This window comes from Mauremys reevesii, linkage group 10, assembly GCF_016161935.1.
Source record: "Mauremys reevesii isolate NIE-2019 linkage group 10, ASM1616193v1, whole genome shotgun sequence".
NCBI classification, from domain to species: Eukaryota; Metazoa; Chordata; order Testudines; family Geoemydidae; genus Mauremys; species Mauremys reevesii.
The window spans coordinates 38,083,972-38,101,654 of record NC_052632.1 but is presented as its reverse complement, the minus strand read 5'-3'; the positions used below and the strand labels follow the sequence as shown (position 1 = coordinate 38,101,654).

The 17,683-nt window shown below is 46.2% G+C and overlaps 1 protein-coding gene across 24 annotated transcripts in view; it reads left to right on the top strand.

The window, feature by feature from the left end:
* The window catches only part of PPCDC (phosphopantothenoylcysteine decarboxylase), a 48,600-nt gene that overhangs the window by 15,333 nt on the left and 15,584 nt on the right, over positions 1–17,683 (top strand). For 23 of the 24 annotated variants that reach the window (XM_039490796.1, XM_039490782.1, XM_039490802.1 and 20 more), the window contains one exon: positions 11,857–11,952. The exons of the other annotated variant lie outside the window; for it this stretch is intronic. In XM_039490796.1, coding sequence (XP_039346730.1) covers positions 11,857–11,952 — 96 coding nt within the window. Of the gene's footprint in view, positions 1–11,856; positions 11,953–17,683 lie in introns of those variants that run through there. 24 annotated transcript variants of the gene reach the window in all.

Genomic DNA, 17,683 nt, shown 5'->3' with positions numbered 1-17,683 from the left:
AAAATATATGACTGGCACGCGAAACCTTAAATTAAAGTGAATAAATGAAGTCTCGGCACACCACTTCTGAAAGGTTGCTGACCCCTGTCCTAGAGTAACCAATTTGTCCAGGAGATGGCAGTATTAGTCAGGAGTAAATAGACTTACTTTCCCAAAACAAAGGGAACTATAATAGCTTTTGCTTTAAAGTAAAAGGAAAATTCAGAATGCTCTCACATTTTGGAACCAACCCAATTATCGTGGTTCATTGAAAAGAGAGAGAGAATTTGTGGCACCATCTTTCTTAAACATAGGCCAAATACATAATGAATTTATATTGCTTGGGTAGCTGCTAGATGGCCTGGTTTAATACCCTTTGGATGAGTCATATATTTGGGATTCCTTCACTCCAGAGCTCAAGGTACCCCATGAGATTTGGACACAGGAGATATTTTGGAAATGTAATTGTGAAACTGATTGGTGGTGGCAGTAGCAAATCTGGAAAGGCTGTTGAAGGTACACAGAGCTGTCAGGGTAGCAGTGCTGTACCTTGTCAGCTGTTGGAAAGAAAATTCAGCTGGCATGTTGGGGGCGGGGGCGGGGGGGTGGGGGGGCTTAGTTAAGCTTTTCAGTTCCAGTAACTGAAAGAGGCTTAAGATTCCAGACCAGATTGGGAGGGGGATGGAGGTGGGAATGGACAGCAGAAAGTGATGCAGAGACAGGAAGAGGTCATGTCAGAACCTCAGGTCATGTGTTGCTATCTGTATGAAATGTAGGTTATGCAGGGATTGTCCATTTCCCCCAGCCCTCATCCCCAGCTTTCTGGTTTTCCATCTTAGCAACAGGAGATGCCTGAATCATAGAGCCCGCAGCATACTATCTCTCTCCCGTCACCCCCATCCTGTACTGGTATCCGAAAGACCTCCCTCCACTCTGTAGGTGACAGGAAGAGAGAAAACTACCCATTCTGTAGGAGTCTAGATCAAAGCACATCCCTTCTCTGTGAATATTTTGATCATAAACAAACTTTGCAGCAAGCTAGATCCAAATTTGGTAGCAAGTCTCCTGGATTCTGTGATACTCCTGTGCAGGAGTGTGCAGATTTTGTGGCAGCTTCATTTAAATTTAAAAATAGAGGTTTTCACTGAATGAAATACAAAGAATCCATTCAGTCTAGGAGCCCTAGTTATTTATTTTGGCAATAAATTCAATTGATTTTCTACTGTCTGTACAATTTCAGGGCCTGAGCCAAAGCCAAATAAAGTCAATAGGAGTCTTTCCAGTTACTTTGAATCAGGCCCTCAGTTTTAACTTGCTGCAGATTTTTGTGCTGACAACAGAGAACTGTCTTATGAAAGTTCTCAGAGGAACTTGGGTAGAAAACAGCTGAAGTTTTTGGATCATTAGGAGATGTGCTGAGAGGTTTAGTGTTGTAGGATAAGCATGTTAGATAGAAGTTTCTGCTAAAATGTTCAGCAGTGAAATAGTTGACAATTTAAATATCAATGTTGTAATCATTAGGTTTCAGATTCAACCACTCATTGAGATGAATGAGGTAGTTAATAAATCTCATAGCCATCAGGTTAGACTCTCTGCAGACTCAGGAAGTTAACAGTGCATCAGTTAACATTTTAAAGGTTTTCTTCATAACCATGGCTGTTGAAGCAGAAAAAAGTCTTGTTTTATCCAGGCCAGTGGAAAATTCTGATGGTCACTTATGTATTTGCTCAGAGTTACTAATATAAGTGAAATCACTGCTTTCTTGACTCTTTAAAATGGCACTCACGTAAACGTGGGCAAAAAATCAGGCTGGCAGAGCATTGGCTAGTGATCTCTGTGTAGAGACAGCAAAGCAGGAGATCCAAGCTTAGCCCTGGATGAAGTCTGCCACTCCACTAGCCTCTCCTCATGTAAAAAACACAACTTGTGACTCTAGCACACTTCTTTGACCAGGTGACGTGTACATCAGCTTGTATCAGCAGTTAAACAGAGGAGTCACATGCTCATTTTCTATTTTAGCTATTATAGAGGCAAACGGAGGCTGTTACTGGTATATAGAAAGGAAAGAATACTGATCTCTTTCCAACTTAGGTGGAGGGACATGAAAGTCCCACTAAGGGTATGTCTGCACTATGGGATTACTCTGATTTTACAGAAATCGATTTTTGGAAACAGATTGTATAAAGTCGAGTGCAGCCACACTAAGCACATTAATTCGGCGGTGTGCGTCCATAGTACCGAGGCTAGCATCGACTTCCGGAGCGTTGCACTGTGGGTAGCTATTCCATAGCTATCCCATAGTTCCTGCAGTCTCCCCCGCCCATTGGAATTCTGGGTTGAGCTCCCAGTGCCTGATGGGGCAAAAAACATTGTTGCGGGTGGTTCTGGGTACATGTCGTCAGGCCCCCCTCCCTCTGTGAAAGCAACGGCAGACAACTGTTTCACGCCTTTTTTCCTGGGTTACCTGTGCGGATGCCATACCACGGCAAGCATGGAGCCCGCTCAGCTCAACGCAGCAGCCATGAACATTGTAAACACCTTGCGCATGATCGTGCAGTTTATGCTGAACCAGAACCTGCAAAACCAGGCGAGGAGGAGGCGGCAGCGCGGCGACGAGAGTGATGAGAACATGGACACAGAATTCTCTCAAACCGAAGGCCCAGCACTTTGGAGATCATGCTGTTAATGGGGCAGGTTCATGCTGTGGAATGTCGATTCTGGGCCCGGGAAACAAGCACAGACTGGTGGGACCGCATAGTGTTGCAGGTGTGGGATGATTCCAGGTGGATGCGAAACTTTCATATGCGTAGGGCCACTTTCATGGAACTTTGTGACTTGCTTTCCCCTGCTCTGAAGTGCAAAGACACCACAGTGAGAGCAGCCCTCACAGTTGAGAAGCGAGTGGCAATAGCCCTGTGGAAGCTTGCAACGCCAGACAGCTACCAATCAGTTGGGAATCAATTTGGAGTGGGCAAATCTACTGTGGGAGCTGCTGTGATGCAAGTAGCCAAAGCAATCACTGATCTGCTGCTACCAAAAGTAGTGATTCTGGGACTTGTGCAGGTCATATTGGATGGCTTTGCTGCAGTGGGGTTTCCTAACTGGGTGGGGCAATAGATGGAATCCATATCCCTATCTTGGCACTGGAGCACCAGGGCAGCCAGTACATAAACCGCAAGGGGTACTTTTCAATGGTGCTGCAAGCACTGGTGGATCACAAGGGACGTTTCACCAACATCAACGTGGGATGGCCAGGAAGGGTTCATGACACTCGTGTCTTCAGGAACTCTGGTCTGTTTAAACGGCTGCAGGAAGGGATTTACTTCCCAGACCAGAAAATAACCGTTGGGGATGTTGAAACGCATATAGTTATCCTCGAGGACCCAGCCTACCCCTTAGTGCCATGGCTCATGAAGCTGTACAAAGGCAGCCTGGACAGTAGTCAGGAGCTGTTCAACTATAGGCTGCGCAAGTGCAGAAGGGTGGTAGAATGTGCATTTGGATGTTTAAAGGGTCGCTGGTGCACTTTACTAACTCGCTCAGACCTCAGCCAAACCAGTATTCCCATTGTTATTGCTGCTTGCTCTGTGCTCCACAATCTCTGTGAGAGTAAGGAGGAGACCTTTATGGCGGGGTTGGAGGTTGAGGCAAATCGCTTGGCTGCTGATTATGTGCAGCCAGACACCAGGGCGATTAGAAGAGCACACCAGGAAGCGCTGCACATCAGAGAAGCTTTGAAAACCAGTTTCAGGACTGGCCAGGCTACGGTGTGAGAGTTCTGTTTGTTTCTCCTTAATGAAAACCTGACTCATTCCCTGTAAGCCACCCACCCTCCCCCCTCGATCACAGCTTGCTTTCAAAGGAAATAAAGTCACTATCATTTCAAAACCATGTATTCTTTATTAATTGATTATAAAAACAGGGAGAGAACTGACAAGGTAGCCCCGGTGGGGTAGGGGAGGAGGGAAGGAAGGAAAAGGCCACATCAAAACTTGTTGAATGACAGCCTTTTGCTTGGGCTTTCCACTGGGGTGGAGTGGCAGGGTGCATGGATCCTCCTCCCCCCCCCCCGCGTTATTGGACATCTGGGCGAGGAGGCTATGGAACATAGGGAGGAGGGACGGCTGTTATACAGGGGCTGCAGCGGCACTCTGTGATCCTGCTGCCGTTCCTGAAGCTCCACCAGACACCAGAGCATGTCCGTTTGATCCCGCAGTAGCTGCAGCGTTGCATCCTGCCTCCTCTGATCTTCCTTCTGCCACCTCTCATCTCAAGCGTTCGTCGCATCCACGTCTGTCCTCGCGTTCGTCCCATCTGTCCTCACGTTCATTGGCTGCTTTCCTGTACTGTGATACTGTGTCCTTCCACTCATTCAAATGAGCTCTTTCACTACGGGTCAATTGCATGATTTCAGAGAACATTTAATCTCGCGTGCGTTTTTTTCGCTGCCTTATCTGAGATAGCCTTTGGGACGAAGGAGGGAGGCTTGAAAAATTTGCAGCTGCGGGAGGGGAAAAAAGGGAGAGAAGTATTTAAAAAGATACGTTTTGCAGAACGTGTGTACTCTTTCACGGTGAACAACACTATTCACATTACACAGCACATGTGATTTTGGTACAAGGTTGCATTTTGCATCTTAATATTGAGTGCCTGCGGCTTTGGTGTTAGAGATCACAGACCCAGGGCCAGGCAACAGAATTCAGCTTGCATGTGGCCATGGTAAGCCATTGCCTTTCAGCTTCTGCAACCTTCATAAAAGCAGCGCCCTCCTTTTCCATACCTACGGTTTTCATGTTAATGTGCAGCAGCAGAAACCAAACTAACCCTGCCCCCCTTCCAATTCTCTGGGATGATTACTTTACCCCTCCCCCCACCGCGAGGCTGGTATCAGGGAAGATCCCTGCTAGCCAAACCCAAACATCTCAGCATCAATGCGCCCCTCCCCCTCCCCCCCCCCCCTCCGGCTAACTGCAGGGAAGGATTTCTTTTCAGCCACAGGCAAACAGCCCCATAGGAACAGCCACCTCTGTCCCCTTAATTAAAATTCCCGTATTGCAACCAGGTTACCATGAACGATATCATTGTCCTGAGGATAACACAGAGAGATAAAGAATGGATGTTGCTTGAATGCCAGCAAACACCGGGACTATACGCTGCCATGCTTTGTCATGCAGTGATACCAAATTACTTGCTACTAGCATGGCATGGTAAAGTGTCCTACTGTGGAGGACGGAATAAGGCTGCACTGCCCTGAAACCTTCTGCAAAGGCTTTTGGAGTAACCTCCAGGAGAGCTTCATGGAGATGTCCCTGGAGGATTTCCGCTCCATCCCCAGACACGTTAACAGACTTTTCCAGTAGCTGTACTGGCTGCGAATGCATATCAAGTCTTCAGGGCAAATTAATCATTTAAAAAGTTTGCTTTTAAACCATGTGTAATATTTACAAAGGTACACGCACCAGAGGTCCCTTCCATGGCTTCATGGTCCAGGATACTGCCTTGGGAGGGTTGGGAGGCTACTTCAGTCAGGCTGAGAAAAAGATCCTGGCTGTTGGGGAGAACGGTGTGCTATGTGCTCTCCACAAGCTCGTCGTCGTCCTCATCTTCCCCGTCTGCAAAATCCTCAGGCATGGCTGAGAGTACCCCCTCCTCGCAATCCATAGTCAGGGGTGGGGTAGTGGTGGCGGCCCCCCCCTAGAATTGCATGCAGCTCAGCGTAGAAGCAGCATGTCTGCGGCTCTGCACCGGACCGTCCATTTGCTGCTTTGGTTTTCTGGTATGCTTGCCTGAGCTCCTTAACTTTCACGCAACACTGTAGTGAGTCCCTATGGTGTCCTCTCTCCAACATGCCCTTGGAGACTTTTTCAAATGTTTTGGCATTATGTTTTTTGGAACATAGTTCTGCTAGCACGGAATCCTCTCCTCATATAGCGAGCAGATCAAGTATCTCCTGTACAATCCATGCTGTAGCTTTTTCGATTCTCGGACTGCATGGTTACCTGTGCTGATGAGCTCTGCATGATCACCTGTGCTGATCAGCTCTCCACGCTGGGCAAACAGGAAATGAAATTCAAAAGTTCGTGGGGCTTTTCCTGTCTACCTGGCCAGTGCATCCGAGTTCAGACTGCAGTCCAGAGCGGTCACAATGGTGCACTGTGGGATAGCTCCCGGAGACCAATACCGTCAAATTGCATCCACACTACCCCTAATTTGAAGTGGCAGTGTCGATTTTTAGCGCTACTCCCCTTGTCGGGGAGGAGTACAGAAATCGATTTTAAGAGCCCTTTATGCCGAAGTAAATGGCTTCGTTGTGTGGACCGGTGCAGGCTTAATTCGATTTAGCGCGGCTAAATTTGACCTAAACGCATAGTGTAGACCAGGCCTAATTAGGATGAGTAAGCAAGGAGCCCATCCCTGCAGAAAAGAATTTAACAGTGGGAATAATTAATCATTGGAATGTGTTAAATTCTCTATCACTTGGAGTTTTTAAAGCATGACTGAATGTCTTTTGTAGCCCATAGGGCTAGCCTGCTTGCTTGCTTGCTTATATCCTTTCTTATGGGTTTGTTGATAATAGCTTTATAGCTTTGTATTAGAGTATTTTTTTTGCAGTAACGGAAGAAACCTACAGGCCACATCCTGTATGATGAGCTAAAGTAAGTTAGCGTACACATGTTTGTGACCTTTGGCATAGAGAAGTTGCCAAGCGATTGTGCGCTATAAAGTTAACAGGTACACCACAAAGAACATGGAAATAACCACCAAACTGATTCAGGCCAGAAATAACAGATGTGAGAATGAGCACCCCGATTTGATGTGGGTGAAGAAATTGGACGTGGAAGGTTGGGCACATAAGAGGGCAAACCACCATGATTAGGGTTAGGTTAGTTTTTTCTTGGGTCTTTTTTGGCTTAGTTTCCTGGCTTTCTAGCTCTCTAGCTTCCCCTAAATTTTTCACCTTCCACTCGAGCATTGAGGAACCTGGACCATCGGACTCTTTTTGGCATGCTGGAAATGAGGCTGGTCCTTTGTCTCTTACCATCAGGTTCTCAAGGAAGGATGAGTGTGTGTTAATCTAGGAAGTTTTATGGTAAAGGATACCACATGTACCTCCAAAAACAGTACTATTTCCTTTTTGATTCTGGTTGATTACTTTCCATTTGATTACTTGTCCACTTATGTCAGTAAAAGTTTCTACGGCTGTATTGTGTTCTCAGCATAAGTGTCCTTGTCATACATCCTGAGGGGTTCTTGCAAGACTCTGTGTAGCCTGATTTTGGGACAAGAACCATATCTTCTGATCAGATCAACTGGCAAGCCTTTTAACTTATATAAATAATAATATTAATCCCCTAAAATCAAGCAACACAACTGTTATAAAGGCAAACAGAGGCTGTTACAGATATATGGAAAGGAGGGAATACTGATCTCTTTCCAACTTAGGTAGAGGGACATGAAAGTCCCACTTAGGATGAGTAAGCAATGAGCCCATCCCTGCAGAAAATAATTTAACAGTGGGAATAGTTAATCATTGGAACAGCTTACCCAGGAATGTGTTACAATTCTCCATCACTTGGAGTTTTAAAATCATGATTGAATGTCTTTTGAAAAGATGCACCCTAGCTTAACTATAAATATTGGGTTAAATGCACGAATCACTGGGTGCACTTCTCTGGCCTCTGCTATACAGGAGGTCAAACTAGATGATCAGAATGGTCCCTTTTGGCCTTAAAATCTGTGAAAGAAATGGCAGAAAGAGAGTGGTTTAAAAGTGCCTTGGCTGCAGGTATGTGTTTGTTTCGAAGGGCTTGTCTACACCATAAAGGTTTGCTGCCTTACCTGTACCGGTACAGTTAAAGCAGCAAAAAAACTCTGGTTGTGTACACAATTATATCACTATAAAATTCTTATATCACTATATAGCTTATTTTGGTTCAGGAACTGAAATAAACTATATTGCTATAAGGCACCTTTATATTGGTATAACTGCATATACACTAGAGCTTTTACTGGTATAACTACATTGGCAATACTAATAATAATTAGTGTAGGCTTTGTGTACACTAGAAAGTTTAGTTATAGCTATACCAGCAAACCCTCTAAGGCAATGTCTACACTGTGCACCTTAGAGTGACAGGTGTGTTGCTACAGCCGTGCCGCTGTAAGGTGTGCAGTGTAGCCGCTCTTCATTAGCCAGGAAAAAAAGCTCTCCTGCCGACAAAATAAAACCACCTCCAACGAGGGGCGGTAGCTTTGTCGTTGGGAGAGCGTCTCCTGCTGATAAAGTGCCGTCCACACCGATGCTTTTTGTCCGTAAAATTTTTGTCGGTCAGGAGTGGGTTTTTTGTTGTTTTTTTTCACACCCCGACTGACAAAAGTTTTACTGCTGAAAGTGCGTTGTAGACATAGCCTTAGTGTAGTTGCAGCTTATAGCAGCAAAACAGTGCTTTTGCTGGTCTAGTCTATACCAGTTACTGAACAAGGAGAAGTGCACCCAGTGATTCCTGCATTGAACCCAATATTTTATGGTTAAGCCAAGGCTTTTAATAATATAGAAATGTCATTAAAAATCTCATCCAATATTAGTATTCTGGCTAAAGTGTATAGTATAGCTCTGGCCACAGTTATGCTAGCTCGCTCCAGAAGATTCCTAGTGCATGTTAACATTGGGACTACATCAACACATGCTAAGTACCTTTTAGGGTTTGGCTACACTTGCAGCTGTACAGCGCTGGGAGTTAAAGCTGTCTTTGTACAGCTGTGTAGGGAAAGCGCTGCAGTGTGGCCACACTGACAGCTACCAGCACTGCAGTGTGGCCACATTGCAGCATTTGCAGCGGTGTTGGGAATGGTGCATTATGGGCAGCTATCCCAGCGTTCAAGTGGCTGCAACGTGCTTTTCAAAAGAGGGGGGTGGGGTGGAATGTGACAGGGAGCGTGGGGGAGAGAGAGAGAGAGTGGATTTTTGGAGCTGACACTGTGTCAGCTCCCTGCCTTGCAAGTTCCGACCCCTTCCCACCCCTCTCTCATTCACTAAATGCAAATAGCCTTCTTTATTTTTTTCCTCACAGAGCAGATAAGCAGCTGCTCCAAAACGGACCCCTCCCTTCCCGCCCGCTGGGCTGCTTCTCTCCTCAAGCAAACACTAGCTGTGGACATTCCAAAGGGATCCCCCTGCCTGCCTCGGCTCAAGCAAACAGTAGCTGTGTTTGTTTTTTAGATAAGCAGCTCCGGGAGCCCCGAGTTCACAACAAAACAAAGAGAGGCATCACAGCAAAACAGAATGTTATCTTTACTTAAAAGCATTATGGGAAGGTTCTGGAGGTCAGTTACAGCGTAGTAAGATTAATCACTGTTTACACTGGCACCCCAGTGCTGCAAGAGCAGCCCTGTTCTCTTTATTCCTCTCATCGAGGTGGAGTACAACCAGCGCTGTAGCCAGGGAGATACTGCGCTGTATGTGCCTTGCCAGTGTGGACGGGGAGTGAGTTACAGCCACCACCGGCGCTGTAACTCTCAAGTGTAGCCAAGCCCTTAGAGTGTGTCAGCCAGGTCTACATGGGTCAGTTTCAGCACAACATTTTAGAATGCTCTACAATTTACACCCCTCCGGTGCACATTGACACACCTTATAGACAAGCCTAAAGAATGCAGTTACTGTATAAAATCAAAAAGAATAGGAGTACTTGTGGCACCTTAGAGATTAACAAATTTATTGTAGCATAAGCTTTCGTGGGCTACAGCTCACTTCATTGGATGCATGTAGTGGAAAATACAGACGGAAGATATATATATATAAAATCAGCATTTAAATAGGCTGTGTAGGCTCTGAGGTAAACACCTCATTGAGGCAAATAGGGTAGCAGATAGTGCAGTTAGCACCTTTGCTGCCGCTGTTTGGCTGGAAACAGTTTTGTGCAAAGTGAGGTTAATGGGGAAACTGTGGTTGTTGCTCTGAAAATGATTTTGACACTGGAAAGGGCCAGAAATGTGTGTGATTTCAAATGAAAGCTGTGGAAAATGAGCAAACATTGCAGAAAGAGCATAACGTCCCAGAGTATGATGCAGAATAACTGGATAGTGCCCTGCTATGAAGAACAAGCAACCACAGAACCCAGCCTGGAGGAGGAAGAGCTGAAAGACATGCACTCAGATAGCGCTGGCTGACTCCAGCTAGCTGCTTGCTTGTTAGATTGCAGTTCATAGGTACGTGCCCCAACTATGCTTTGACATTGCCACTTTCAAAGCAACATAAACTAAACTGGAAAAAATCACTTTTATTCCAGAATAAGACTGTCAATCCAGTATGATGTACTGCTACACCTGTATCAGTATAAATATACCTGCATAGTATATACATGTAAATTTCTATATGTAGAGCAGCCCTCCTTAGATTCTGAAATAAACAGCAAAAGTGATCAAAGACCCTGAAGTTTGGGAGCTGGAATTTTCCACTGCCCCAGGTCATCCTAGGTAACAAGGGTGGAGGAAGATGAGCCTAGAATTGTCATTGCTAGGAAGATAAAACAGACTATAAAACAGTCACTGTTGGGGAGATAGGTTAACCTGTTCCCAAGCCTCAACTGCTGCTGTTGGAGATGGTCAGCAGCTTTTGGTGACAACAGAGGTGTATAGCAGCTAGCATGATGAGTACACTTAGCCCATAATCAAGTATATTACTATGGATGTGCCTACACAGAGGTTTTCTTCAAATTCTTCCACCACTGGTGGACACAATGGCAGGAAATGGTAGCATATACTGACCATCATCAGTAAAGAACAAAGTGTTTTGTCCTCTTCAGTGTTCCACTCTAGTCCATCTGCTGTTGATGGGCCTTCCTTGTTGGCCACTTTCTATTGGAGATAATCACTTTACACTAGTTAATGTCTCTCTCCCATCTGGTGATTTACACAGAGGGTTACAGTGAAAACACTCAAATATTACCTTGTGATATGGGATACAGATATGATAAGTGAGATTAATGCTTGCAGCAACTTACAAGCATTTCATAAAATCTAAACACTAAATGCATTCTTATTCTAGTACTTATTTTAACAATACTAACACACAGGTGAGCCTGACTGATTTCAACCATGTATTTGTAAGTATTCAGTTGAGGCATGGGGATCTTGGCATGAGCTGGCACCTGGTATGCCAGCATCACACTCCATAATAGGTAGTAAGTGTGCATCCTCACTGGTTGTAGGACAACAGCCAGAGAATTTGAGAAAAGCCTCCTTGTAGTTAAAACCATTGAGTTACACCCATAATTTCGCATGGGTGACAGACTGTTTGCATGCAGTTTGATTGCAAATGCAGCAGGTGTAGTTAGACATAGACTGATGAACAAAAATCCTGCCAGACAGAAATAGCCCTAGGAAACAAAAAGTTTTCTTATGGTGTCTTCTTGTCCACGGCCATGAGGTGCCCTGGTTAATAGGGCCTTCCAGAGCCAGGCACTTTCACACCCTCTTTCCATACACATCTCTTGATCAGACAAGGCTCTTGTATGGAGCTTTGTTTTTCCTGGCAGCCCTCTTTTCTAAACCACGCCTCTCTTTTGTCTGTTTCGGTCATCTTCACTGGCCCAACTGCTGGTTGGTTATTTGCATATGCTAGGAACCAAATGACTAAGGCCCAGCCTGCTCATGTGAAGAAGAGAAATGAGTATCTGGCTTGCATTGCACCTGTTGGTGCCTGACCTTTCAGCAGTGACTGGAAGTGGTTATGCAAATATGAGTAGTAGGGTGAAGTTTTGGTGTGAGGGCTTGATATAAAACTCTTTGCCACCCAAGTCCTCCTTCCCTTGCCTGGCTCAGGCCTTTTATGTTATGAAAGGTAATTGTTTGTCTCTCCTCCTCCTTTTCTCTCGTTAGCTGAAAGTGCGTGTGGTAACAACCGAGAGGGCAAAACATTTCTACAACCCCCAGGAGATTCCTGTAACCCTCTACAGTGACACTGAGGAATGGCAGGTCAGTATCCCTCTTCTACCCCATCTGATCCATTCTCTATGGTTGCTGGGGACAACTAATTCCCATGCCAGCTTCACTTTTTATATAGGATTTGTTTGTTCATTCAGTTGACCTAGTCTTCCAGAAATGGCCAATAGTGGATACTTCAGAGCAAGGCAAAACCCTCTCCCTCCATAATGCACTTGGTCAGTTGTGCAGATGCTGGATTTGGTGTAGTCAAAGAATTCCTTCCTGGTCCCCTCCAAGTGATCAGTTTTTCAGCATGAGGCTGATGGACTGATTTCATTCACTTTTACAGAGCCTTTGAATCCAAGTACGGAGTATTAAAAACATGCAAATAATATGATGTTGCCCTCTCTGGATGGTGGTGATGGTGGTATTTATTATTATTACAGTAGTGTTAAGTGGTCTCAACCAATATCATAGCCTCATTGTGGTAGGCACTGTACAAACACATAATAGACAGGCACTGTCCTAGAGCTTACAGCCTAAATAAACAGGAACGACTAAGTGTGGAAGAAAGGAAAGATTGTTAATGGGTAGAGCCACAACCTGGCCCAGTTCCCCTCTCTGGACAGACACCAGTATGTTGTGAGAAGACCCAACCACTGGATCCCATGTGCTTCTAAGACTGCTGGGTCTAGGTAAGGACTGGTCACTTCCTGTATCTGGGTCTATCGGTCACACTCCCTCTACACTATAGGTCGACCAGTGCAATTTTCCGGCTTGGTTAGGGAACATCTGTATGTTGTCACATTTTTCGTTTGTGATGACCTAGGACTGTAGCACAGTTCCCAAATTACATGGTCTCAACTACACTAGAAACCAAATATTAAAACAAAGGTTGCCCTCACTATGCCAGAGAACCACATGACACCCAGATGGACGAGGGAGGGAGTGTAGGGTAAGAGGTGGTCTCTGACCACTCAGGACTTAAGAGCTATCCCAATCTCCCTGAATAGCAGCTGGAAGTGGGTAGGAAACCACTGAAGAGCAGTGGGTGCAGATGTTATGCAATCATTATGCCTTGCCCAACTTAGAGGGCAGCAGCTTGATTACCCCCATCATTATCTTAGCCTGCAAATCTACAGACATTATTAATAGTCATAAAATTATCCAGCCCTGTTTAAAATCTACCTTCAGCATATGACTCAATAACCTCCAGCACCACTGAATTTCCCAGGCTTATTATACATCATATGGAGTGTAATAGAAGTTCTAGATTCCCAGCCTCAGATCCGATGCCTGGGCACCAGGAGAAAAAGTTCATCTATGCCCAGTTTCATTGCAGAGTTCTATCTCATTCACAACTTTAGTATTTTGCTGTTTTGGATGGGTCCCTCCCATTCTTTTTCCTCTTGTAATTTAATACTAGTTAGGATTTCTGATTGGAGACTATGGCACTGAACAGCCTTTCTTCTTGGTCCTGGATCATAACATGAAATCCAGCCAATCAAAACAGATGGCTTGTGTGGTGAAAAATAGTTCCAAATTGTATTTTTGGCAGCCGGAGGCAGCAGTTTGTGCTGCATGAGTGAGTTGCTCTGTCCTATTCTTTATCATCTTATGATCAGGGCTGCGAGACTGAGATCTGGGTTCTATTCCTGGCTCTGCCACTGACTCATTCTTGTGACCTTGGGTGAGTCACTTTACCTCTCTGTGCCTGTAGTGGTTTAGTGGCGGGGGCTCCTCCCCATCCGGGTCCGTGGGAGGCCACTCCGCCTCATTACGTGTCTGTTTGTCTCCTACCGTGGGGCATTAATGGGGTGACAACAGTCTATCGCTCAAGTCTATAGCTCAGGCCTGTGGTAAGGGCCAGCAACAAAACATAGGTAGGGAGGCCAGGCCCTTAGTCATAAGAATGCAAGAATGGCCATACTGGGTCAGACCAAAGGTTCATCAAGCCCAGTATCCTGTCCTCTGACAGTGGCCAATGGCAGGTGCCCCAAAGGGAATGAACAGACAGGTTATCATCAAGTGATCCATGCCCTGTCACCCAATCCCAGCTTCTGGCAAACAGGGGCTAGGGACACCATTTCTGCCCATTCTGGCTAATAGCCATAGCTAAGATCTTGCATGAATCTATCTAGCTCCCTTTTGAACCCCGTTATGGTATTGGCCTTCATAACACCCTCTGGAAAGGAGTTCCAGAGGTTGACAGTATGTTGCGTGGAAAAAATACTTTCTTGTGTTTGTTTTAAAACTGTTACACCTCTACCCCAATATAACGCAACCCAATATAACACGAATTCAGATATAACACGGTAAAGCAGCACTCTGGGGGGTGGGGCTGCGTACTCTGGTGGATCATTTTGTTGCCCAGTCACCCAGTTTTGTGAGAACTTTTTGTAGCTCTTTGCTGTCTGCCTGGAATTTAACTATCTTGAGTAGTTTTGTATCGTTTGCAAATTTTGCCACCTCACTGTTTGCCCCTTTTTCCAGATCTTTTATGAATATGTTAAATAGGACTGGGCCCAATACAGACCCTGGGGGACACCACTATTTACCTGTCTCCATTCTGAAAACTGACCATTTATTCCTACCCTTTGTTTCCTATCTTTTAACCAGTTACCAATCTGTGAGAGAACCTTCCCTCTTATCCCATGACTGCTTATTTTGCTTAAAAGCCTTTAGTGAGGCACCTTTTCAAAGGCTTTCTGAAATTCTAAATACACTATATCCACTGGATCTCCTTTGTCCGCATACTTTTTGACCCCCTCAAAGAATTATAATAGATTGGTGAGGCATGATTTCCTTTACAAAAACCATGTTAACTATTTCCCAACAAATTATGTTCATCTGTGTCTGACAATTTTGTTCTTTATAATAGTTTCAACCAATTTGCCTGGTACTGAAGTGAGGCTTACTGGCCTGTAGTTGCCAGAGTCACCTCTGGAGCCCTTTTTAAAAATTGGCGTCACATTAGCTATCCTCCAGTCATTTGGTACAGAAGCTGATTTAAATGATAGGTTACAGATGACAGTTAGTAGTCCTGCAATTTCACATTTGAGTTCCTTCAGAACTCTTGGGTGAATACCATCAAGTCCTGGAGACTTATTACTGTTTAGTTTATCAATTTGTTCTAAAACCTCCTCTAATGACACCTCAATTTGGGATAGTTCCTCAGATCTGTCACCCAAAAAGAATGGCTCGGGTTTGGCTCACTCAGGGCGGGGCATTGAGAGTCTATAGCTTTGGCTTGTGTTCAGGGGTTCGGGCATCCTAGCTCTGGCGGATGCCTGACAAGCACTGGCCTCTTAGCCTAGAGAGGAGGAGACCACCACCCCAGGGGCTGGGATGGCAGGGGGAACGTAGGCCCACCCACTCCACTGCATCCTGGCCCAGGGCCCTAACAGCGGCAGAGGGGTCTGCCACTGGGTCAGTGGGGATCCTGACTGCAACATGCTGACTGAGTCTACGGCAACAACGAACCGCACTAGGGTTAGCTGTCCCTGGGCCACTTCCTAACTCCTCCTCGGGGTGTACTTGGGTCTGTAGAGGATTGTCCAGATCGTCAGGGTAGAAGGCCTGCAATAGTCCCGACAACTCCTCTGTGGTGTGGTCTGGTCAGTATGTGGCTCTGGCCAGTTCTCAGCTCCCCAGGGGCCTGCAGCAGTCTCCCAGCTTGGGAGCAAGCAAGAGGCATCTGGCTCCTCTGGTGGCTACAGCCCAACTAAGTGCCCAGACCCACCTTTTATACTTCCTGTCCCTCCCGCTGACTTCTAGCGGGAGGGGTGAGCATGCCCTGGTTCCGCCCACCAGGGCTCAGTGAGGGGCTCCTCCCCCTCCGGGTCCGTGGGAGGAAACTCCACCTCATTACAGTGCCTCAGTTTCTCCTTCTGTAAAATGCTTTCCTATAACCCACAGGCAATTGTCTACACTGAGGTTGTTTGTACTGGTGTAGCCATACCAATGTTGTTGGACTGGTGCAAACCTTAGTGATGTAGGTGTCTTGCACCAATCTAAAAGGCGGCTTGCACTAGCATAAACTGAACTGGTGCGTGTCACTTTTGACACCAGTGCACCGTGTCTACATTGGGTGTTTGTTGTGATAGCGGTGCAAAACTTTCCAGTATAGACAGGTCCTTAGTTCATTAACGTTTGCAAGGTGCTCTGAGACATCTTCAGATAGAAGCTGCTAGAGAAGGGTAAAGTCATATAATGAAGGATTTAGGGAAGGGTCAAGTCAGATAATGTGGACAGAAGTCCCATTTCAGGACCTGGACTCTTCTGAGGTGTCTACAATGCAGCTGGGAGTGAGCTTTCCAGCCCGGATAAACAGACTCATGCTAGTGGGGCTCAAGGTGGCACCCTAATAATAGTGTGTGGATGTTGCAGCTCCTGCAGAGGCTTGGGCTAGCCACCCAAGCTCAAGTCTAGGGGTTGGGTGGGTTTGAGCTGGAGTGTCTAGCCTGAGTCTCTGCCAGAGCCGCAAGATCCACGCAGCTATTCTTAGCATGCTAGCTCAAGTCTTGCTAGTGTGAGTCTATTGTCTACCCATGCTGGGAAGCTTGCACCCAGCTGCGGTGTAGAATAACCGTAGTGAGTTAGTGCAGCACTGTGGGAGAGGGCTGTTTTATCAAAGGTACAGTACTTTAGAGGAGATGTTAAACCAAGGCCTTGTCTACACTGGCAAGTTTCTGCGCAGTAAAGCAGCTTTCTGTGGTGTAACTCCCGAGGTGTACATGCTGCCAAGCCACTTAGCATGCAGAAACTGCGCAGTTGCAGCGCTTAAAAAAACCTACCCCAACGAGAGGCATACAGCTTTCTGCGCCGGGGCTACAGCACCATGGTGCCAGTGTAGACACTCTGGTCGATTACAGCACTGCGATTGGCCTTTGGGGGGTGTCCCACAATGCCTGTTCTCACCTCTCTGGTCATCAGTTTGAGCTCTACTGCCTTGCCCCACCCCTTAAACTCCTTGGGAATTTTGAAAGTCCCCTTCCTGTTTGCTCTGTGATGTGTGCAGTGGTCTTAGCGCATCTTTCCAGGTGACCATGCCTGCTCCACGCACCAGGTGATCCCCTGCTTGGAGCAGTGCTGAGCTGCTGGACCTCATCAGCATTTGGGGAGAGGAGGCTGTCCAGTCCCAGCTGCGCTCCAGCCGTAGGAATTATGATACTTATGGACAGTGTGACAGGGTCAGGCCAGATGGATGCAGGAGAGTGTTAGAAGGCAGATATATTAGTCCCAGATTAAGTAGATCCCTTTTCCCTGGGGAAGGTAACAGGAACAGTTCCAGAACAAGCAGGAACTTTCTGGAACCAATTAAGGCAGGCAGGCTAATTAGGACACCTGGAGTCAATTAAGAAGAAACTGCTAGAATCAATTAGAATAGGCTGGCTAGTCAGGGCACCTGAGTTTAAAAAGGACCTCACTTCAGTTTGTAGCATGCATGCGAGCAGCTGGGATCAAGAGGCACTAGGAGCGGGAAGGCATATTGCTGGAGGACTGAGGAGTACAAGCGTTATCAGACACCAGGAGAAAGGTCCTGTGGTGAGGATAAAGAAGGTGTTTGGAGGAGGCCATTGGGAAGTAGCCCAGGGAGTTGTAGCTGTTGTGCAGCTGTTCCAGGAGGCACTCTAGACAGCTGCAGTCCACAGGGCCCTGGGCTGGAACCTGGAGTAGAGGGCGGGCCCGGGTTCCCCCCAAACCTCCCAACTCCTGATCAGACACAGGAGGAATAGACCTGGACTGTGGATTCTACTAGAGGGGAAGGTCTCTGGGCTGT